This window comes from Euprymna scolopes, chromosome 39 (assembly GCF_053919585.1).
Source record: "Euprymna scolopes isolate OS-2025 chromosome 39, ASM5391958v1, whole genome shotgun sequence".
Classification (NCBI taxonomy): Eukaryota; Metazoa; Mollusca; class Cephalopoda; order Sepiida; family Sepiolidae; genus Euprymna; species Euprymna scolopes.
In genome coordinates, this window is record NC_136520.1 from 40,105,725 (window position 1) to 40,130,760 (window position 25,036).

The 25,036-nt window shown below is 32.1% G+C and overlaps 1 protein-coding gene across 11 annotated transcripts in view; it reads left to right on the forward strand.

Moving 5' to 3' along the window:
- LOC145263767 (coiled-coil domain-containing protein AGAP005037-like) overlaps positions 1–25,036 on the forward strand; it is a 758,348-nt gene that overhangs the window by 639,516 nt on the left and 93,796 nt on the right. For all 11 annotated transcript variants that reach the window (XM_080120809.1, XM_080120810.1, XM_080120819.1 and 8 more), the window contains 5 exons: positions 208–476; positions 8,111–8,232; positions 9,970–10,100; positions 13,722–13,797; positions 16,844–16,927. In XM_080120809.1, coding sequence (XP_079976935.1) covers positions 208–476; positions 8,111–8,232; positions 9,970–10,100; positions 13,722–13,797; positions 16,844–16,927 — 682 coding nt within the window. The remainder of the gene's footprint in view (positions 1–207; positions 477–8,110; positions 8,233–9,969; positions 10,101–13,721; positions 13,798–16,843; positions 16,928–25,036) is intronic.

The window sequence follows — 25,036 nt, forward strand, 5'->3', positions numbered from 1 at the left end:
AGTGCTCAATACATAAATAGACCTAGGTAATAAGTTTGGAAAATATATCTGGCAATCAAGCTACATCATCATATATATTTTCAAAGCTTATTAATTTATTTATTTAATAATACTTAAAAAAAAAAAATGATATGTATGTAATAAAACCTGTCTACCATATATTTTTCTGAAAGGTTGTGTTAAAAAAAATGTTCTCTCCATTGCCAGGTTTGTCCGACATCCCGAGTGCAGCTCAACATGCTTATCAAGGAATGGCCCCTTCACAAAAGGCTCAGTCTCCGATGTATAGTACCACCAACAGCAGCAGCAACCCGAACCAGCCGCCGGTTTTTGGACCGAACACGCGGACCCGTATGATACTCATTAAACGTAGGCTCGACGAATTAAAGGCAGATTTTAAAAACATGCAACTTTTGCATCAGAAAAATACGGAAGCCGGACAAGCTATGTTTATGGACTCGGCGAAAAAAATTTTGGTAAACCACATTTGCAATTATTTATCTTCTTTATTTGATATTTATCTTTGTCTGTCTGTTTGTCTGTCTATCTATTCATTCGATTTTCCTCAGAAACTACTGGGCCAATCTTGATGAAATTTTGTATGGAACTTTGTTATGATAAGGTACAGCAAACTAAGTATTATGGTATCTTTTCGAGACACAGTTAGAGATTAATAAGGATTAGTCATCTCAATACCACATTTACTCTAGAAGTTTGACATAGGGCACTCATTCTCAGGAGTCTCAAACTTACGATCGTTTATCGGGGGGGGGGGAGTTACTTGGTTGAGAAACGTCCTGGGAACTGCAACCAGCTCCTCGGTAGTTGGACACGATCAAACAATATCACAATATGGCACATGGATGATAGAAACATCAACGGACCAAGATGGCATCGACGATAACTGGCTGCCTTGAGTCGCTTCTTGAGTCTTTTTTGCGTCATTATGGGCAGCATTTCGATGCCATTTATCAAATAGGAAATAAGACATAATCAACGGTCGACTGTAGTCGAGGACGACCCTAAGACTCCTTTTCATTAGCTGTTAGTCTAAGATGTAGGGGAGGGCGCCACTCTGTTCCCCGGATTACTCCTCTTGCCCTTTATCTTCCCCTTATAATCTTGATTATTTATCAAGATGGCGTAAAGTACTATTTTTAGGTCTTTGACTGAAGATTGAACCTCAGTCTACCGGTTCATTATCGAACACTCTTACCATTATTCCGAAAAGACACGATGGAACAATCAAGAATAATAAAATATTTAATTTTTCAAATTTCATTTTCGGTTCACGAAGTAAACAAAATACTTTTTACTCAATGTAATACACTTGGATGTAATAACTAGTGTGATCAGATCGTTTACCGGGGAGAGTTACTTGATTAAGAAACATCCTGGGAACGGCAACCAGCTCCTCGGATGTTTGACACAATCAAACGATATACACGTGGACGATAGATGATATCAACGGGTCGATATGATGTCAGCTATAAATAGTTGGCACTTGTCTTGTCGTTGTCGAGTCTTCATTGCGTAGTTAATGGCAGGCATTCTTCATGACAGGGACTGCTTCTCTTTTGCTGAAAATTAACACCTGTACAAAATAGCAGACAAAAGCATTTTTTATATGAAAAACAATTAAAAGAAGCATTTAACCTTTAAACTCATTCTCGACCGCCTGTCATCGACCAGTGCAAAGTGAACGTTACTATACATTGCTAGTAGACCATTTGTTTTTGATGGAGTCTAACAACTCCACTGTTTTAAAAAAATACAATTATATTTCCATTCTCTCTTTTAGTGAGGAAAGAGAGAGGAAAGGGAGTGAACGAGAAAGAGAGACAGAGAGAGAGTGAGAGAGAGTGAGAGAGAGAGAGAGAGAGAAACAGAGAGTATACTGTTTAATGCACGTTTTGTTTTTCAAATTCAGGTGTCAGCATGCAAAACTGATCTTCCACTGTGCACCCAATTATGCTTAACTTCGGTGATTTGACGAGAACCGGTGGGTCAACGCGATTATGCCATATATAAGAGGTTTAGTCTACCACTATTTCCAATTTGGCCATTGACGAATGCTTCTTCTGTTTCTTCTTTTTCAAAATTTATTGAATTGCTAAAGATCAGAGTACTCATGAATGCCTCAGCAAGCTGGAGTAACTGTATTCACTACCTGGTGGGTTGAACCAGCTTCCTCGAAAGTAAGAAGTTTCATGAGAATATCAATTTCACATGCGGTCCCCAGTCATTTGCATATCCCTGACATTCAGTGATACAAATGACCATTTGACGTTCAAAGAACGAATCCTTTTTTTTTTTTCTAAATTTTAGATATTATTTTTCCCGGGGTTTATGATGATTAAAAAAGAAACAGCAACTTTGTAGGGGTTTGTTGCGTATTGTTAAAATTTTAGCCGGACAGACAAACATGCAAACACACAGACAACTGCTCTTTGTAGACGTAGCCCAGATCATATAAAAAACAAACAAAATGAAGTTGCTAAATGATTTTTGTTTTAATTTTATTATTTTTACTGTGCAATAATTTATATCAGTTTGAAAAAAATCCACCGATGTTGGCTCATGGCCACAAATTCAGACTAGGGGTATGTGAGCAAGAAAAAAATGTTTTAAGCAGTTATGATAAAAAAACAATTATTTGTGATTTACGTAAGTAACTAGCCTGGGTGCCTGGCGTTGCCCAGGTGTTTGGAGATGTGTGTTGAGCATAAAAAAAAGTGGTAGTAGGCAGGCAGGCCGTACTGCAGAGGAGGAAAATAATGTGAAAAAAAAACAAACTGTGATGTCTTTGCCGTTGCGTCCATCGCCAAACCGGAAGTGGCGACAGTTTAAATTAAGATTAGTCAAGAGGAGATTATTTTCTGAAAATATCGGTGAAAAAAGTGATCCCTCCTTGTAGAAAAGTGCCCAGTTGAGAGTGAAGGAATGAATGTTTTTAGCTAATTTTTCAATATTTGTCATCCGAAAAGTCGTGCTTCAAAATGATATCTGTCTCGTGAAAATCCATTGCCTCTGTCGAAATTTTTAGGCAGACATACATACATGCATACATACATTTAAACAGACAGATGAGATTTATATTATAGATGATTATGCATTTAATAGTAATCTGATCTTTAAATCAATCCTCAGTTAAATCAACCACCGACAAAAAAAATTCAAAATAAGAAAATGATTTTTGTTTTAATTTAATTATTTTTACTGTGCAATAATTTATATCAATTTGAAATGGGTTTAACAAAAAAAAAACATTATTAATAATATTTTTAATTAAAAAAACATTGTTAATGATATTTTTGGTAAAAAAAAAAGCTTTATTAATGATATTTTTGGTAAAAAAAAAAGTATTATTAATGATATTTTTGGTAAAAAAAAAGTATTATTAATGAAATTTTTATTTTAAAAAAAACGCATTGTTAATGATATTTTTAATTTAAAAAAAGCATTGTTAATGATATTTTTAGTTAAAAAAAGCAGTGTTAATGATATTTTTAATTAAAAAAACATTGTTAATGATAATTTTAGTTAAAAAAAGCATTGTTAATGATATTTTTAGTTAAAAAAAAGCATTGTTAATGATATTTTTGGTTTAAAAAAACGCATTGTTAATTATATTTTTAGTTAAAAAAGCATTGTTAATTATATTTTTAGTTAAAAGAACATTGTTAATTATATTTTTAGTTAAAAAAAGCAGTGTTAATGATATTTTTGGTTTAAAAAAACGCATTGTTAATGATATTTTTGGTTAAAAAAAGCATTGTTAATGATATTTTTTAGTAAAAAAAGCATTGTTAATTATATTTTTAGTTTAAAAACATTGTTAATGATATTTTTGGTTTAAAAAAAAAGCATTGTTATTGATATTTTTGTTAAAAAACGCATTGTTATTGATATTTTTGTTATAAAAAAACATTGTTAATGATATTTTTGGTAAAAAAAACGCATTGTTAATTATATTTTTAGTTAAAAAAAGCATTGTTAATGATATTTTTAGATAAAAAAAGCATTGTTAATGATATTTTTTAGTTAAAAAAAGCATTGTTAATTATATTTTTGGTTTAAAAAAACGCATTGTTAATGATATTTTTTAGTAAAAAAACGCATTGTTAATGATATTTTAAGTTTAAAAAAAGCATTGTTAATGATATTTTAAGTTTAAAAAAAGCATTGTTAATGATATTTTTAATTAAAAGAAACATTGTTAATGATATTGTTTAGTAAAAAAAGCATAGTTAATGATATTTTTAGTTAAAAAAGCATTGTTAATGATATTTTTTAGTTAAATAAAGCATTGTTAATGATATTTTTTAGTTAAAAAAGCATTGTTAATGATATTTTTTAGTTAAAAAAGCATTGTTAATGATATTTTTTAGTTTAAAAAAAGCATTGTTAATGATATTTTTTAGTAAAAAAAGCATGGTTAATGATATTTTTAGTAAAAAAAAAGCATTGATAATGATATTTTTTAGTTAAAAAAAGCATTGTTAATGATATTTTTTAGTAAAAAAAGCATTGTTAATGGTATTTTTTAGTTAAAAAAGCATTGTTAATTATATTTTTTAGTTAAAAAACATTGTTAATGATATTTTTTAGTTAAAAAAAAACATTGTTAATGATATTTTTTTACTTAAATAAAGCATTGTTAATGATATTTTTTAGTTAAAAAAAGCATTGTAAATGATATTTTTTAGTTAAAAAAAGCATTGTTAATGTTTTTGTTTAGTTAAAAAAGCATTGTTAATGATAGTTTTTAGTTAAAAAACATTGTTAATGATATTTTTAGTAAAAAAAGCATTGTTAATGATATTTATTAGTAAAAAAAGCATTGTTAATGATATTTTTTAGTTAAAAAAAGCTTTGTTAATGATATTTTTGGTTTAAAAAAACGCATTGTTAATGATGTTTTTGTTAAAAAACGCATTGTTATTGATATTTTTGTTATAAAAAACATTGTTAATGATATTTTTGGTAAAAAAAACGCATTGTTAATGATATTTTTAGTTAAAAAACATTGTTAATGATATTTTTAGATAAAAAAAGCATTGTTAATGATATTTTTTAGTTAAAAAAAGCATTGTTAATTATATTTTTGGTTTAAAAAACGCATTGTTAATGATATTTTTTAGTAAAAAACGCTTTGTTAATGATATTTTTTAGTAACAAAAAGTATTGTTAATGATATTTTAAGTTTAAAAAAAGCATTTTTAATTATATTTTTAATTAAAAGAAACATTGTTTATGATATTTTTTAGTAAAAAAAGCATGGTAAATGATATTTTTAGTTAAAAGAATGCATTGTTAATGATATTTTTTAGTAAACAAAAAGCATTGTTAATGATATTATTTAGTTAAAAAAGCATTGTTAATGATATTTTTAGTAAAAAAAGCACGGTTAATGATATTTTTTAGTTAAAAAAAGCATTGTTAATGATATTTTTTAGTTAAATAAAGCATTGTTAATGATATTTTTTAGTTAAAAAAGCATTGTTAATGATATTTTTTAGTAAAAAAAAGCATGGTTAATGATATTTTTTAGTTAAAAAAAGCATGGTTAATGATATTTTTAGTAAACAAAAAGCATTGTTAATGATATTTTTTAGTTAAAAAAAGCATTGTAAATGATATTTTTTAGTTAAAAAAAGCATTGGTTATGATATTTTTTAGTAAAAAAAGCATGGTTAATGATATTTTTTAGTTAAAAAAAGCATTGTTAATATTTTTTAGTTAAAAAACATTGTTCATGATATTTTTTAGTTAAAAAAAGCATTGTTAATGATATTTTTTAGTTAAAAAAAGCATGGTTAATGATATTTTTAGTTAAAAAAAGCTTTGATAATGATATTTTTTAGTTAAAAAAAAGCATTGTTAATGATATTTTTAGTTAAAAAAGGCATTGTTAATGATATTTTTAGTTAAAAAAAGCATTGTTAATGATATTTTTTAGTTAAAAAAAGCATTGTTAATGATATTTTTAGTTAAAAAAAGCATTGTTAATTATATTTTTAGTTAAAAAAAGCATTGTTAATGATATTTTTTAGTTAAAAAACATTGTTAATGATATTTTTTAGTTAAAAAAAGCATTGTTAATGATATTTTGTAGTTAAAAAAAGCATTGTTAATGATATTTCTTAGTTAAAAAAAGCTTTGTTAATGATATTTTGGGTTTAAAAAAGCGCATTGTTAATGATATTTTTGGTAAAAAAAAAGCATTGTTAATGATATTTTTTATCAAAAAACGAATTGTTATATATATTTTTTAGTAAAAAAAAGCATTGGTTATGATATTTTTTAGTAAAAAAAAGCATTGTTAATGATATTTTTTAGTAAAAAAAAGCATTGTTAATGATATTTTTTAGTTAAAAAAAAGCATTGTCAACCATTACACCATAGCAGACAGCGAAATAAATGAGAAATCTGGCTGTAGGCCAGTTAAGCTTTCAGCTTTCTGTCATATTTGTTTCCCCACAATGTTGGGGAAAACCAGCTTCCTCCAAAAAGGGGGAGCTCTGGCAGTGTCCAAATGAATAGCAATTGTCTGATATGAAGGGTTTCCCTCACATTGATCAAAGCTTCAAGACGTCTTCGCCAGGAAGGCCAGGAGGCGCTGATGTTTACTTCGATCAGTTTTGCTTTTAAAGAAAAAAGACAAACAAACACTGGAAACCAGGGATTTTTTAAAAAACTCAATCAAATAAAAGATAGAGACGATGTCCGTTCGCAAATCGGAGATATTAAGATCTAGGAAGTATAAGGAAAGGCCGATGAAGAAAGCCTTTTGTGGACATACACGGACGCACACGCAAATTTTGCCTTTTATATTATAGACTAGTGGGGGTTACCCGGCGTTGCCCGGTTGTTTGGACATGTGTGTGTGTGTGGGGGGGGGTCGATCAAAACAACCCTGCTTAAAAAAAAAGTTCATCGGGTGTTTGGAGGTGTAAAAGAAAAAGAGAAGTTTTAGTAGAAAGGTAGGCTCGAACCCGAAGCCTCGAGGCGAAGGTGGAAACGAAAGGGAGAAAACCCCAGACACCTAACCATCTCGGTCACGAGGGGATAGGAAGTGAAAGCGGTCTTAATTTAACGTTTATAAAGTGAAATTGACAGGTGCGGGAAACTTAAGTCATGTGATGTGACCTTATTAAGGTTAAACATGAAATGATTTAAGTTTGGCGCTGCAAGCCAGTTTCTGTTTCCCCCGACCCAGCATTACGTCTAGGGCCGAGAACACAAATTCGTTTTCACAGTTTCGAAAAGCGAAACAAAGACCTGGCGATCGAAAAAAAATCTCCAAAATAGCGCATAAAAGTCAGGCAAATTAAAGATAGACACGATCTCTTGTCTTAACCTGTAAATATTATGATTTAGACAGTATATAAAAAGTTTTAAGAAGGAGTGAGCCGACCAAGCACCCCCTCAGAAAATGCCTTTTGCGGACATACACAAAAAGTGTACACACACACTTACACACATTTTCGCTTTTATATATATAGACTAGCGAGAGGTATCCAGCGTTGCCCGAGTGTTTGGAGGTGTGTGTGGAAACTCCGGGGGGGGGGGGGGTTAAAAAAAAAAAAGTAAGTATGAGGATCGAACCCGAACCCTTGGGGCAAAGTTGTAAATTAAAGTGTGAAAAAAAAAAAACATGCGACGTTAACCATTGTCCCACCGCGAGATGCTAATGGAAACACGTTTGAATTTATTTAATTACTTGGATTTGGCAGGTGCCTGTTTTAATGAGTTAATGAGGTCAAGTTTGACTGCGGAATAGTATTTCATTTACTGCGGGAACGCTTCCCAAGATGTTATAGGAAAAAGACTAACCCACATGCGGCGAGCGACAAATGTTGAATATTTATCTTCCCAAAGTCGAGCAAATTAAATAGACAGGCGAGCTTCGTTGTTAACTGTGAGATATTACGATTTATATGTGATATAAAAAGTTTTAAAAAGTTGTTAGGTGAGCGACCGCTTCTCTGAAAAAAGCCTTTTGTAGACATACAGAAAAAGCGAACACACATACATACATTTTGGCTTTTATATTTATAGATTGTTATTTATTTTTAAAAACTTTGGTTATTTTATTTATTTTCAGAGTGTACTAGACAGGGTGTCTTTCACTGTAAGCATACAACCAGTTCGCAAGCAACGGCATGATGTGGATGTGGAGTATAACAATTTTATGTGGGAAGAACAAAGGATCGACAATGCACTTACGTGAGTAAATAAAGGAAAACTTTTTTTTTTTTACTTTAATTGCAACTGAACATTCACCATTAAATTGACGACTTTTATAGTTTTTTGGGGTATGCAGAAAACAAATATCATTTTTAAATTTCTGGTTTTCTGGATATTAAGACCTTTATTATCTAATGTAATCCCTTATGTTTTGACTGGTGGCCATGTTTTTTTTTTCCATAACTCGACAAGTACTAAAGCACATGCATGTTACAAAACATCCCCTCCCCATGTTAAGAATGACGACGGTCACTGAATCTTATTAAGTAATACATTGGAAAAAATGTCTTAATATCCAGAAAGTTACTTGTCTACCCCCAATTTTCATGTGATATTCATTTTCAGCATACCCAAAAACCTGCGAAAGTCGTCAGGTTAAAGGTGAGTGTTTAGTTGCAGTTAAGTAAAAAGTTACCAAAGAAAATTTTAGTTCAGATTTTTCTAAGACTTTTTTTAAACATTATTGATGGATGTGATGTCAAAGGAATCCATGAATCTTTAATCCACGGATTTTCAATAATGGCCCATTTCAACAGAGGAAATGAAATGATGAAATGAGTCATTATTGAAAATCCATGGATTAAAGAAATAAATATAATTCTTTTCCAATATATATTCCTTGTTTCAATAAATTATTAACTTGAATATATCTTTATGTATATTTAAATCTACAGAATTTAACTTTGATTATTACACTTACATGGTGGGGAAAGAATTCCAGCAAAGTGCTCGATTATAAAGCAAAAAATTTTCAATATAAGTGTTTAATATTTATTTATTTAAAACTGTACAGAAGGTCAGAAAAACATTGGTACCGTCGGTTTCAAGCCTAACATAAGGGGGACTAGTTAATGGTAAATAATGTCTGGCTCTCATCAGCTATGGGGGAAAAATGGCTGATGAAAGCTTAATATTATTTACAATTAATATTCTGCATAGTTTTAAATATATATCTATATATATTTATTCGTTTTTCGACATACTTCTTAATACTTTATAATTTAATAATCCTTTATTTTAATTCTTTATCTCTTCTTTGCAAGGCCGTTTTTTTTTATCTGCATTTTCTGTTTTATTCTTTAAACTTTCCTATCTATCTAATATATCAATCTACCCACACTTTCATATCCTGTATGTATATTTACTTAAATTTTACTATATGAATTTACTTACTTTTTTTTTTCCTGAAATTGCAGATACCGGCCATCTTCTCCCCTTAAATAATTTTTATTTTTTTATTTTTATTCTTATTTTATTTTATTTTATATTATATATTATATTTTATATTTTATTTTTTATTATATTTTATTTATTTATTTATTCTTTATTTTCTATTTATTTATTGTATATTTATTTTTATTTTCCTTTTTTATTTTTTATTTTCCTTTTAGTGTCGTTTAACAACTCTTGCTGACATTTTTTTTAAGTGATGACCTGTACATTTCAGTTGACCTATATTATTTTGCCCTATATATATTTTCGCGCCTTTAACATTTTGCGTTTTAATTCTATTTTGCAGTAATCCCATGTGCGTAAAATTGTTATAATCTTTCCAGGTAGTTCGAATAACTGAAATGTCTATCCTTTTAGTTGTCACTTGTAGACTCAGAAATTACTGTATGGATTTCAACTAAACAGTACGTAAGTAGGCTTAAAATATAGTCAGTCTCACGTAGAATGAAGTTTACATTTAAGTTTATGATTTTTAAATTTCAGAAAATTAGAAAATTCGGTAGAAGAAGTTCGGACAGACGTGATCTCAAAACAATGCCGTGTGAACTCAACCGATGTGGAGAAAATGGCGCTAACTTTAAGTCAGCTCTCAAAATGTATTGCGGAACAAAAAAGTAAGTAAAACGATTTTAAAAAAGTTTTTTTTAAATTGATATCTCTTTATTTATTTAAATATTTTTTACAATGTTTGGAACTTATCAAAAAAAAAAAGAAGTTTTGGTTTGTTTTTTATTGTTAAATATTTAAACAGGGTCTAATATACTTCTTTTTTTTTTTAGAATTAATATTTTTTACTTGAAGATTTTAATAAATTAATACATCTAATATATAAACGGCTATATGTCTGTCTGTCTGTCTCCATATTTTCAAACTCTATCTGTTACGAAACTAAAAGTTGCAGAGAGCACTAGGGGGCCTCAAATGATTGGATTTTTTACGAACCGTTCTTTTATGGGTCTTTAGCTGGTTAAAATAGTTTTTAAGGGGTCAAAATTGAAAAAAAAAAACATAAATTTTATACATTCATCTTAGTTTATTTTTAATCGGTTTATATGCATGTCATGTTGGTGCAGTGGTAACATCACCAGCTTTGAATGCTACAGTTTCGGTTTCGATTATAGTTGATGGCACCCAAGTACTTGTTTTTTTGTTTTTTTTTTTGTTTTTTTTTTTGGACTTTTGAAATTACGACTCTATAATGATATATACAAAATCTGGACAAATTTACGACCAGGCAAAGCTGAACGCCTTCCCTCCTTCCCCTCGCTAGTTATTGAATAAAATTAAAAAAAAAATTTTTTTACTTAACACAGAGATCATAGAGACCCTTTTCTGGGATGAACACTTGACTTTTCAGAGATACACAGATATCCAAGTGTTTATTTAAGGTTCTTTTCTATTTAAAAGAAAGAAACCCCTGTCATGTCTAGTGAAAATCTGGAAGACGTTTGCATCAGGATCTGCTGTCCTCTGCCTCTACATGTGACAAACAAAGATGTGTCAGGTGTGAAACTGCAAATGAAAACTTTGCTTCTACACCATTCCTTTGTGTGTTCTAGGCTTAACCTTCCATGAGATGAAAGAGGCTGTGATGAGGGTCATTGACATGCTCGCACAAGAGGACTTTCATAAAAAAGATAATAGAAATCTATTTAATATAGGGGGAATCCTGGACAGTAACCTAATGAATCAGCATTAGAATTAAAATGGAAAAATGGGAGCAAGCAAAATAAAATATTCAGTTAATTCCAAGGATGGAATACTGTTGCCATATCTGGGCAGGAGCTGCAAAAAACAGCCTATCCTGCCTTGACAGAGTACAAAATAGACTTCGTGGCTTAGTGGGGGATGCCCTTTTCTCTACCCTGCAACCTCTCTCCCACAAAAGAGACGTTGCGAGCCTATCCTTGTTTTATCGTTATTTCCATGGCAGGTGCTCGTCTGAATTCCAATCTCTGGTCCCCCCTCGCCAATCTTTCACGAAAAACACCCGTCTAGCCGAATCCACTGTGAAAAATTTCCCCCACTCTTTATCTGTGCCTAAATCAAAACGTGGATTCCATGAACAAAGCTTCTTTCTTAGAACTGCACGCCTGTGGAACTCTGTTCCGTCTGCCTGCTTCCCACCTGACTACAACTTGGATGTGTTCAAGTCCAATGTTAACAAATTCCTAATGAACCGCCCCCTTAAGTAAACACTTCATCAAATCTCCACACTAACGTAATGTACTTGCAATAACCCTTATCCCTGAGTGGCTTTCGGGCCTTGATAAGTGGTGATCACTGTGTAAAAAAAAAAAAAAAAAAAAAAATGAAATAAAATCTCAAGAAAGAAATTAATGTATTGAAAAATTGTTAGAAAAAAGGAATTTCCCTAATATTAAAAATAAAAATGAAAAAGATTTTTCATATGGGGGGATTTCTGGACAAGCACAACAATTTTTCATGATTTTCTTTATTTCCTTATTTCATTGCCTTTCATAGTTTGTGTGAGCTGCAGTTTGTTATAGTTTATACTACCTCACATTCAAAAACAAATCTAGAACTTCCGGTCTGTGCCTTTCATAGTTTGTGTGAGCTGCAGTGTTGTTTGTTATAGTTTATACTATCTCACATTCAAAAACAAATCTAATATTAATTTGTTCGCTGGATTAACTTGTTGGATGACATTGTCCTAATAAATATAAAATCCTACTGACGAGACATTAGCCTGGGTTCTTACTGGTTGAATGAAGGCACCTCTTGTTGAGAAGAAGTAGGTATATTCCACAGTCAAATGTTGCCATGGTTTGTTTGATCTGTGTCAGTCAATGTATGTGGTGTGGTAACTCAGATTACAAGGTGCTCGCCTCACATGCAAGTGGCTCAGGTTTCAAATCCTGAGTTCGAACATGTTCCACTAATGAGCTTAAAGAAGGGCGAAACTCAAGTCTAGAACTTCCAGTCTGTGCCTTTCATGGTTTGTGCGAGCTGCGACCTTGTATGATTGTGGAAATAATCACATTTTAAAAAAGAAATATTTGATAATTTCATCTTTTAAATATAACGTAACCTTTCAAAAATTAATGATGAAATTTCTTCACGCATTTCTGGAGGTTGTATTTGAATGCTTACAAGACACTGTCATTAAGTGTATTTGATTTCTCCGTACAGGGATTTGTCAGGACAGCCTAACATGATGAGATTTCTCGCAACGAGTAAACTCTAATCAAATATTCAAAATAATATAGTATTCGAATCCCAAATAAGATCCCCTCAGTATGACTAGACACAAAATCATATGACGTATGCTGCATCTTCTTCTTGTAGTGTTATCTCAAATAATAACATTAAGTTAGATATTCCACTAGACCAGATGAATTCCACTGATGAGCCTAAAAGAGGCCAAACTCAAGTCTAGGACTTCCGGTCTGAGGATTTCATGGTTTGTGTGAGCTACAACATTGTTAAATAGACAATCACTGCCTGGTTCTGTAAAACTTCCTGTTTTGGGTTGGTTATTATTCTAGTTTCCTGTTATCGTAACATGGTCAGCTAAAAACAGCTCCTGTACTTTTCAAAATAGATTGAGACGAAATAATTTTAGTTCTGAATTTTTTAGGTTGATTATTCGTATTATTTGGATTCTTCGCATTACTGTTATCTTGAGTGTTATTTGCTCGACGTCTTGGTTGATATTACCTTTGACCTTCTTCAAGGGTATTGTATCTCTTACTTTTTGCAATGTTTCAGTCGATATAACTTTTGACCTTCTTTGTGTGTATCTTATCAAACCTGAGGAATCTTTCTGTTGAATTCTGAAATCTGCATGGAACGGAACCCTTTCCTTAATCCACTAATTTGTAAAAGTGACACTCTTCTGTAGGTTGAAGGTTCAATCCTAAGTCAGATGACATTTAAAATACAATTGCAAATTACTTAGGACTTGTACTCGGTCATGGTTGATGGAATGAGAGCATGCTACCCCCATGGATTAAATAAAAAGGGTTCTGTCCGAAATTTTGTGCAGATTGTTGAGTTTGACAGGAAGATTCCTGAGTTTAATAAAATACACCTGAAGAAGGTTAGAGGTTATATCGACCGAAACGTTGTGCAAATAAAACTTAAGATGAGAACATCAGTTTGAAGAATCCGCATAATAAAAATAATTTTTGTTTATAACTTCAAACAGATTTATATTTGATAATTTGATGTGTTTTTAATACCAACATTTTTTTTTAATATATTTTGTGTAGATCGATTTCCATCTTTAACGGAAAAAATGAAGTCAATTATGTCGGCTGAAATGGAAATTGTTGTCCAAGAAGAAAAGTAAGTTGCATTTACTTTTTTTTTTTTAATTTGAACATAAAATATGCAGTATTGCTATAGCTATTAAACCAGAAAAGAAAACGACCTTTTGTTTAGTGTCATAAACTGCTGGAAGATGCTGAAACACTTAGTCAATCAGAAGAAATTTTTCATATACTTTTTCTTAAAAATAAAAATATTTCTTTTGTATAATTAAACTTATAGTAACTCTTATCTGTGTTAAAGTTTTGTTTCAGCATTTAGAATTTTATTGTCGAGTAGGGTTCACATCATCAACTTTTCTGGCTACTTACTGTAAACTGTAGGAAGATGCTGACAGTTTTCAGGTCAGGTTCTGAAGCAGTACCTGTTATTGTTAAGACAGATTTCAAAGACGTAGATCGACTAAATAATTGATTGTTTATATTATTCGTATTGATCAGATATTGTTCTCATCTTGGGTGTTATTTATGCAACGTTTCGGTCGGATTGTCCTTCGACTGTCTTCAGACATGTTGGTTGTTGTTTGGAAAAGAAAAGAGAAAAGTTACTGTCTCCGTAGATGTTTTCATATTCTGTAAGTTAGTCTCTATTTTATGGTTTTAGTTTCGAATTTGTGAAAAAATTGGTTTACAAATTCAAAACTAAAACCATAAAATAACTCACAGAATACGAAAATATCTACAGAGCCAGTAACAGAGTGAATGTGGTATTTTGGTTACTGAAACTAGACCAAGATGATTCCAGCTGAGCAGTATTCCATCCCACCCAATTTGGGCCTTGTGCCATATCTTATTTTATAAAGAAACTTTATTATACTGTGAACTATTATGTAAAATTTTAAAGATAAAATAAAATCACTTTTCATTTTAAAACAGGTTGAGTGGAGGAAAAAGATAATGTTGAGGAGAAATAAAACAACATGGGGGTGACAGAAAGAAAGAGAGAAAAAGAGATGGTTAGCGGGGAGAAAGGGAGTGATAGAAGTTTAAATATTAAGATGTTGCACACAGTGTCTTCTATTTAGTTTCTTTTTTATGGCCTTGGAAAACAGTGGGTAGCTCTGCTAGTATTTTATAAAGAAAATTTACTATATTATGAAGTTTTTAAACTTGGAAATCTGTCTGTTGAATTCAGTATTCTGCACAAAACTTTTACTAAAATTTTTGTGTTTTAGTAAATTTGTACTAGAATTTAAACTATTGGGAAGAAGGATGAGGATTGGGGAGAAGGATGAAGCCCTTACAACTTAAAAAAATGAAATCCCTTGGGTAGTTACCCCCAATTCAAAATCCCCCTTCACTAAGAAATCTTATTATAAATTTTCCTAGTGTGTGTGAGTGTGACACGGTTTATCTCAGCCTACAGGCAACCCACCCAGGCAAGTAAGTTACCGAAATGAAGCTTATAACCCAGCGGATGTTTTAGTGATATTTATATCCATGTTTGGTGTATGGAAATGCAAAAATAAATGCAAAAAATGCAAAAAAATAACGATTTACTATGTTTTATTTACTGGATAGTTTTCTGGTATTCACCGGAAGTTATTATCTCCCTTAGTAAGTTCGATTTACTGTCTGTCTGTGTGCGTGTGTGACGCGGTTTATCTCAGCCTACAGGCAACCCATCCAGGCAAGTAAGGTACTGAAATGAAGCTTATGACCCAGCGGATGTTTTAGCGATATTTATATCCATGTTTGTGGTAGGGAAATGCAAACAAAATGCAAAACAATAACGATTTACTAAACAACGTTTTATTTACTGGATATTTTTCCGGTAAAAGGACTCAAGTTTGCCCAGCTGGTTCTTGTAATAAAAATGCACTAAAGGTACTAATTACCAGAATTTTCCAAATATAACCCCAGAGGTGTGTATTTGGAGGGTAGGGGGGATATATTCAGAAAACTCTGGTACTATCTTTTAGTAAAGAACTCTGTTACAAAAATGTAACCAAATGTGAGTTATTTTTAAAGTGCGTGATTTGGTAAAAACTGCAAAAAAATGCCAATTACATTTTATTAACGCAAAATGCACATCTGATTTGTTTAACAAGATAAACCTGAAGAATTGCGTAGCAGAATCGGAAAAATCTAAGTCACATGACAATGTTCACTTTACAAAGGTACAGGTCTGAATGCTTTTTTCTTAGAACTGCCCGCCTATGGAACACTGTTCCGCTGGCTTGCTTCTTGACCAACTGCAATATCGTTGCCTTCAAGTCCAATGGAAACAAGTTCAGAAAAGTCTACTGATGTTAACTCTACACAGGTCTGAATGCTTCTGTTCACCCAGCGACCTGCTTTTATGGTGTCCGGTGCACATCAAAATCACGTGTGAGACACGATTTTTCGAGAACTGTTCAAGACCGTGATTGCCATCTTGGATCTTTTCGTTTTTCCTTCTCAACCTGCACGACAGACAGACACGAGCACATTTCTGCGGTAAGCCTTCTCTGTTTTCCCCACAGTTACCGCGGACGAAACGTTGTGTGAAAAAGATGAGAACAGTAGATAGAATAATCCAAATCATCCGAATTATTAATCCTCATCTCAAAAATTCAGAAACATGATTATCCTCATCTCCTTCACTCTCCAAAATAAAACCATACAGAATCGGAATAATTCATATGATACAAATTACTGCTATTGTTGTGGATGGGTGCACGAGCATAGGACCACGTAGATCCAAATACAACCATCACATTGCACGTGATGCTAACTGTGATCCTAAAGACATGTGGAAGCTGCTAGAATACAGGGAAATCTGGAGAGAGAGAGAGAGAGAGAGAGAGAGAGAGAGAGCGAGTCACATTGATCTTGACAAGAAGTCCGACCAGATAGATAGTTATTGCTACCTCAAATGTAAGGTTGCTTACTCTCTCTCTCTCTCTCTCAGTGACTGGAACTTAGTTTAAAGAGACCAGGACCACAACAGCTGACCCATACTCTCAATTTTGGCCTTGTGTCACATCTTATCTAATAAGGAGACAATTTTCTGTGAACTTTTTTGTAATCTAAAACAAATTTGTGAAATTATAAATTAAATTTTTTTTTTTTTGTCATTTCAGATTTTTTAAAGAGCAACCGGAAAGACTAGACACTGCATTGAGACGCTGCAAGAAACTAACTGGCACATTGTTCACATTGAAAAGGTACACCTATATCCATGTAGACCCATTAAGTGTACATGCGGCATTCCCTTATCTTTAAAAAAAAAGAAAAAAGACTAATAAGAAAAGTTTACCTTTTATTTCTGAAGCTATATATATATATATATATATATATATATATATATATATATATAGGCTTTATGAAATTGTATACTGCACTCACATGTGTAGTCTGAGTGAAGTCCAACCTAAAACAGTGCTCTGTGTCGTACGATTGAATGCAGTGAAATGAATATAAAATTAGATGCTTCTCCATTATAGTTGGATATCTACAAAAAAATAATTTTTTAATGCATTTTACGTAAAAACACCATTACGTAATTGCATGTCATGTCGAAATTATTAAAAAAATTAAAATATTACAAAAAATAATACAACTATTTTTTTAATGAAAAAAAAAAACAAACAATCTGCCATTTTCTAATTTTAAATAGCAAAAGTTAAGTAAAAACAAAGGAGATAAGTTAGCCAGTCATACTATTGTGATGAGGGTATTGGCATATAATAACTATTAATGCCTTTCAAAAGATTATTCCCAATGACAAATGCGTGTAGCAGATAAAATAAATCACAAAAAGCAACTGGAGAAATGAGGAATACTCACAGTTGATTTCACGTAAGCATTTTATTCACAAGGAGGCAACATATAGAATATTGCAAATTACATCTATTAGTCTTAGTTTGCTATTATTTATGTCTGTGTGTCATAACTATTATGAACAGAAAGAATATATTTCCAGTTTCATTTATCCAGATTCAAAGTCACCCTTTTTTAGGACCCGTCTTGTCCTGTTCTCGCGTCTCCATGCAAGGATTCATATAACAAAGCTAAAAGGAGGGAGATAATTCTGCCTGAAACAAAAAACGGAGTTAGCTCCCCTTGATTGTAGTTCTATGGTCTTAAGTTGCCAATCCTCTCATGGAGGAAATTATACTTCAACTCAGAATCTCTTTACTTCTTACTCTTGCGTGGCCTCTAGGCCTTGATAAGCAGTGATCTATTAGTTAAAAAAAAAAAAAAAGAAGCTAATAAATAACTTACATGGAAGCAACATATAGAATGATGCAATTTATTTGAGTTTGTGCGTCAAAACTATCACAGACAGAAGTAATATATCTCCATCTTCTTTTACTCAAACTCAAAGTTATCGTCCTTCTGTTGGGGTCCACCAGCGTCTGTCTTGTGTTGTTCTTGCAGCTTCATGCAAGAATTCATATAACAGTGGAGGATAACGCCACCTGGAACAGAAAAAGAATTATCCCCCCTTGATTATAATTCTACTGTTATGACTAAGCTTATGATAACAGCATATCCTTTTTCATTGTTTTTACTCTCGAGTATATACCTGACACAGTTAGACACAATTAATCAACCGAGAACCACATCACTATACATAAAAACATATAAGATATCGATGGATATATACCTGAGAGTCAAAACAAGGAAAAGAATATGCTGTTGTCATAGCCTTAGGCATGGTTGGTTGGTTGTTTTGTTTTACGGCATATCAACCCTTTTCGGGTTATTTAATGCCGAATCCAAAGATTTTGAAGAAAAATTTTTTTAATAGAATATATTTGTTGTTTTCACATCGGTTTCTATTTAACCCATAGTTGGGACCCTAACAGGTACTACCACTCCGGGTCAGAGTGGATCTGGGAGCAATGGTAATTAAAGGGTGGCTCCACACTCCCCAAAGCCCACAAGCTGGGGCCTCACCACTGGATATAGTTTAAGGTCATATCCAGGACCCCCATTGAGGGACTTTTACCCTCTGCAGGGGGGCAGTCGGCATATTCTAATGCCCCACCGACAGGGCCCCTTAGGCATGACATGCACAATAAACTAAACTGTTAAAACTGCATTACACAATAAATTTTACTTTTTCTTGTAATTATTTTTCTATCTGATCATATTTTGTAATTTGGGAGATTTTGATTAATTTTGAAATCACATAGTCATAGTGTTTTTACTTAAAATGTATTTTCTTGATATCCTGTTATAATGCACAAGTACTTCAATTTATACACGCATACAAAAATCACCTACCGTGGTAGTTGCTTACAATCTCATGTTAGAGTTAACAGTTATCAGATGTGAAAATGAAATTATAATTGATGCATCGATTTCTTTGCAGATTGGCATAATATTTTTGATTTCCAATATATTAACTGTAGTATATCTATAATGTGCTAACAGTGAATGTATGGCTAGGAGACAAAACACTAAAGAAAAATAACATTTGGTTATCTAATATATAAAAAAGGGTAGTTGTCTGTGTTTTTTTATGTCCAACTTAAAGTAAAAACAAAAAACTATGAAACAAAGACCCACAAAGTTAGTATATTCTTAACCAGTGTTGCCCTGGATGAATACTATTTAAAATTGAATGTATGGCGAAGAGATGAAATACTCAAGAACAATGGCATTTGGTTATCTAATATATAAAAAGGTAGTTGGCTGTGTGTTATGTCCAGCTAAAACTTTAAAACTACAAAACAAAAATCCACAAAGTTGGTATATTTTTTCCCAGCGTTGCCTTAGATGAATAATGTTTAAAATTTGGAAAAAATTATTCATTCTCTGGGTATAATTTTGGAAAGAAAATGCTGACTTCTTCCATGAGAAAATCCATTATATGAACGAGAGTTTGTGTGTGTGTGTGTGTGTGTGTGTGTGTGTGTGTGTGTGTGTGTGTCCAACTACTGAGGAATACACTAGAGAAGAATGATGGGATTGGGGAAAAGGAGGGGTAAAAAGTTTTGATAGGGATAGATTACATTTTTGCCCCAGGCAATGTCATGTAGCACAGCTAGTGTTAAATAAAACTGTGTCTTTTTGACTTCCGTTTTTTGTTTGATAAAAGTCTTGCCAAGTTATGCCAGTATATACTGAGGAAAAAGGAAAGAGGTAATTCTGCCTGAAACAGAAAAGGAGTTAGCTCCCCTTCTGATTAATATTTACATAATTCCAATTTAATCTTATCCTTGAGTAGCTTCCGGGCCTTGATTAAGTGAGGACTCTATAGTAGAATTTTCCAAATTACAACCAGGTCCAGCCCAGCCTAAGTCTTTAATCTGCCTTGCAGAACTCTTATTGAAAACTTAAAAATATACAGAAAAAATATTTAAAAATGGAATTGAGTGAAAATAGCATGGTCGTTTTTATTTTTGTCCAGAAAATGGTTAAAAAGAATGAGGTCTAACCCTTATCCTTGAATGGCCCCAGAGCCTTGATAAATGTGGACTCTATTGTATATAAAGAAAATGTAGAAAATAAAAACTATCTAATATAACCGCACATTTCTGATGATTATTCGACTCAACATGAACCTCTATCACGGTAGTTGATTTTTTTTCGGACTTTTATAATTTTATTCATTGTTTTTGAAGAGTGTGGACACAAAATCAGTAGCACTTGGTAGCTGTCAGTTTCTTGCTTTGTATTTATAAGACTAAGTGCACAAATAACGCAGGGGAAAAAGAAAACTTTTCTCCTGTTGAAATATTCAAGATTCATATCATAATAATTTTGTAGCTGACCATAAAAATGTGACGGATTTCTATATTTCGCATATTTTCATTACAAGTAAAGTTTAGTAAGTAAATTTTAGAGTGTATGTTTTTTAGTATTTTAATAGATGTTAGTTTCTTCCATGATAAAAATTATTTTTTTTGTTTTTTTATTCATTTTTTCTGTTGAGATGTTAAGATGTCTTATTTCTTTCAAAATTTCTTTCCTCTCCCTCTTTTCTCCCTTTATTTTTCTTTCTTCTCTCACTTCTCTCCCTTTATCTCTTTTCATCTCCGCTCTCTTTCTGACTATGTTCCCCTCTTTTCCACCTCCCTTTATCTCTCTCTTCTCATTTTCGCTCCCTTTATCCACATTTTATAGCTTCCTTTCTCTCACTTTCCTTCCCTCATTTTCTCTCCCCCTTTTCCCTTATTTTCTCTCCCCTTTCTCCCTCATTTTCTCTCCCTCTTCTCCCTTATTTTCTCTCCCCCTTTTCCCTCATTTACTCTCCCTCTTCTCCCTCATTTACTCTCCCTCTTCTCCCTCATTTACTCTCCCTCTTCTCCCTCATTTTCTCTCCCTCTTCTCCCTCATTTTCTCTCCCTCTTCTCCCTTATTTTCTCTCCCTCTTCTCTCTCATTTTCTCTCTCTCTTTCCTTTCTCATTTTTTCTCCCTCACGTTCTCTCTCATTTTCTCTTTCTCTCTCATTTTCTCTTTCTCTCTCATTTTCTCTCCCACTCTCTCATTTTCTCCCCCTCTCTCTCTCATTTTCTCTCTCTCATTTTCTCTCCCTCTTCTCCCTCATTTTCTCTCCCTCTTCTCTCTCCCTTTCTTTCTTCCCATTTTTGCCTTTTCTCTTATTTTTCCTCCCTCTTACTCTTCCCTTGCCTTTTTATTATTTTGTCATCAGTTAAAGTTACTACTTGACACTGAAAAATCCATGAAATATTCATATATATACAAGCAAGAGCTTTTTCCTCAAACTGCAAATGGCGGATGAAGCATACACTAAACATTGTGACCTTTTTTCTTTACTTGATCTGATGAATTCAAAGTCAGGAACTGACAGTCTCTCTTTTTCAAATTAAATCTATGTACGTCCTCTATCACTGACATAGAGCACTTTTGCCTAATAGATATCAAAACTTATCTGGTCTTTTTATCCCGTAGCCCCCAATTGGGGCCGTTGGTGTGCTGCAGTGCAGCGTGTTTTGGAAAGTTTTACTTGGCAGAGTTTATCCCTCTCCAGGTTTGTGAATATAGAGTGAGGTCAGTAATGTTCATTAAAAGTTTTACTTTTTTAAGGGCAGAAGCCAAAAACAGAACATAATGGTTTAATGGTTCTTGAACTTTGCATGTCAACTCCATTATCTCCAAACCATTATGCCAAATGGATCTTCCCCAGAAACTATATTAATTTATATACATATGTGTATATATTTTAAACTCCCTCCCTAAAAAAAAAAAAAGAAAAGGGAGATAATCAGTCAAGAAAAAATATAAAATGATAATACTTTAATTCCCATAATTTGACTTCTAAATAATAAGATTTCTGGATGCATAGAGAACTTCAGAAACTCCTGATATAACACTAAGAAGACTTACCTATAAGGTATTCTTCCATTCGACTTTCCTAAATAATAATGAACTTTTATTTTCTGTCTTTGTTTTGTTTTTAATTGTTTTATTCGGGTACTTTACAGAGAGAACTTGTTGGAACTTGCTATCTGAAAAAAATATTTATATATATATATATATATATATATATATATATATATATATATATATATATATATATATATATATATTAGTGTTGGGACGATTAATCAGAATCAAAATCGATAAAATCTGTACTTTTGGAGGCATTAGTATCAGCAGCCGGAAAAATTTCTGCTTATTTTTCAATGCCAAAAACGATTCTTTTAATTGTCTTTTTGATTTAATTTTGTTTAAAACAAAATCTTATACTGTTGAGAGTAATGATGAAATTATGTATATACATTCATTGATTTGAAAGTTCCAGTAAAACTAAAATCGATAGATTATCCCCCCCCACCCCAATCATGCATATTTTTGTTTGAGATAATATCAGCATAATTAACATGTATTTTTATAATATACATGAAAGATAACTACATTATAGTTAAATATTTAGAGATTTATAAAGAATTGGAATCGGTAATTGTATCGGAATCAGGAAAAATATTCAAATTGTCCCAATAATACAAACACACACACATATATATATAGGGTGTCCATAAAGTCCGTGTGCACCTTAAAATATTTATATATAAGTGTTGGGATGATTAATCAGAATCGGAAAAATCGGAATATTTGAGGGTATCGGAATCGGAAAAATTTGTACCAATTTTCCGATGCCAAAATGATTCTTTTAATTGCCTTCTTTATTTGATTTTGTTTAAAGCAAAATCTTCCATTTCTGGTAATAATGACAAAATAATAAATATTTATTGATTTTAAATTACCAGTGAAGATAAAATCGAGAGATCATCCCCCCCCCCCACAAGTATATTTTTCCGTCAAGGGAAATATCTCCACATTTAACGTGTTTTTACGGTAATCAGGGAATAAAAATACAACTCTATAGTTTAATATTTATCAAATTTATAAAAAATCGGAATTGGTAATTGTATCAGAATCGGGAAAAATATTGGAATCGTCCCATCACTAATATATATATATATATATATATATAAAACCTTTTTTAAGGCCATTAGTGCCCAAATTCTTTTCCTTTAATTTATTACCAAAAGTTTTTTTAAAATACAGTATTGCTTTTGAAGATTAAGTTGATTTTTATAGAATAGAGCAGGGGTGTCTAAACTACAACCTGCTGTCCAGATCTGACCCACCAAAGTCTCTAAGCCAGCCTACAGATCTCTCATGGAAAACGTAAAAATATTTAAGAAGAGTTTTTTAAAGAATGGAAATGTGTGAAAATTGTGCGCTAGTGTTTTTTTTTTTTTTTTTTTTTTTTTTTCATAAAATGATTAAAAGAATGGAGATTTGAAGAACTATTTTCACGTAAAAAAAAAAAAAAAAAGAAAGTCAATAAGCAAAACTGTATAAAACATGTCCAGCTCATAATTTTTTTAGTTTGGCCTGCGTAGCTCTAAAATGTCAGCAAGATGTTCCTCCCCCATCCCAACATCCCGTTCAAAAATTTTGGAGACACCTGAGATAGAGCATTCATTTATACTATATATATATATATATATATATATATATATATATATATATATATATATATATATATATATAAGAAAAAAGAATTAATAAAACATGTTAAAAACACTTAACACTTTAAGAAGAGTTAAAAACATATTTTATTTTCAAAAAGGAAACACAAATTAAGTGGTATGTCCTTAATCCGCGGAGTTTTGAAAGAAATACTTTCCTTCTCATCAGAGGGTAGGAATTAGCAAAATACAGAATCGGATTTTGCTTGCAAAGTATTTAATGAAACTGCAAGTAAGCCATAGAGCTTACTTGGTAAAAGTTTTAAAAAATAGTGAAGCAGAGGGAATGGGGAAAAAAAAGAAAATGATTTCACGTGAATGGATGGTCGGATGAAAAGTAGAATATCCAGTAACGATAAAATCCAAGGAAAGTTGGTTAAAGTTTGGTATCCAGAAGTAAAAATCCAAAGGAATCGCGTTACTGGAAGATATTTCGATGTCATCCAAAAGTCAGAATTCTGTGAAATAATTCACAAATGGGTACAAGGAAAAAAGAGTGAAAATTGTGCATGGAATAAAGAATTGCAGAGATTTTAAGACCCTTCTGCCAAGGCCGACTTGCGTGTAAAGCAACAGAAAAAATGAGCGATGATTGAGTTATTTTTTAGAATAACTAATATATATATATATATATATATATATATATATATATATTCCTCCACATACTGTACTGTTTTGTTGTATCACAATGCATCAGTGTGGCTAGAATAGCACCTTTCTCTAGCCAAGGTATGAACTTAAAACCATCGCATTGATAGTCGGCGGTTCTACTGATCGCCCCATCGGATCGGTGCTCGCAAATGACCTCAACAAATGTCAATTTAAAAAATAAACACTCAAACACCGCTTTTACAGTGTTCAAGCTGCTTGTTTATTTACAAACAAACAAACAGCGAGCCTCAATTTGTAGCCATTTAAGTAGCGAGTGAGATGCATTCACGACCGTGCTCTACCCAAAGAGGGGGGGGGTTAAATATATAGTCCTCCACATACAGTACTGTTTTGTTGTATCGCAACGCATCAGTGCAGCTAGACTAGCACCTTTCTCTAGCCGGGGACTGAACTTACAACCATCGCGTTGATAATTGGCAGTTCTACCCATCGGCCCATGGGATCGGTTGGTTATAAGGACTACTTATCAAAAATTTTTTGATTGATGACATTAACGAATGAAATTAGTTATATTATTGCATTCCAAAGTTGTCAATATGCATCAGACAGTAGATATAATATTTGAAAGACATACAGATGTTGCTGAAATATTGTTAACTAGCAGGGGTGCCCAGCATTGCCCGGGTGTTTGTAGATGTGTGTTT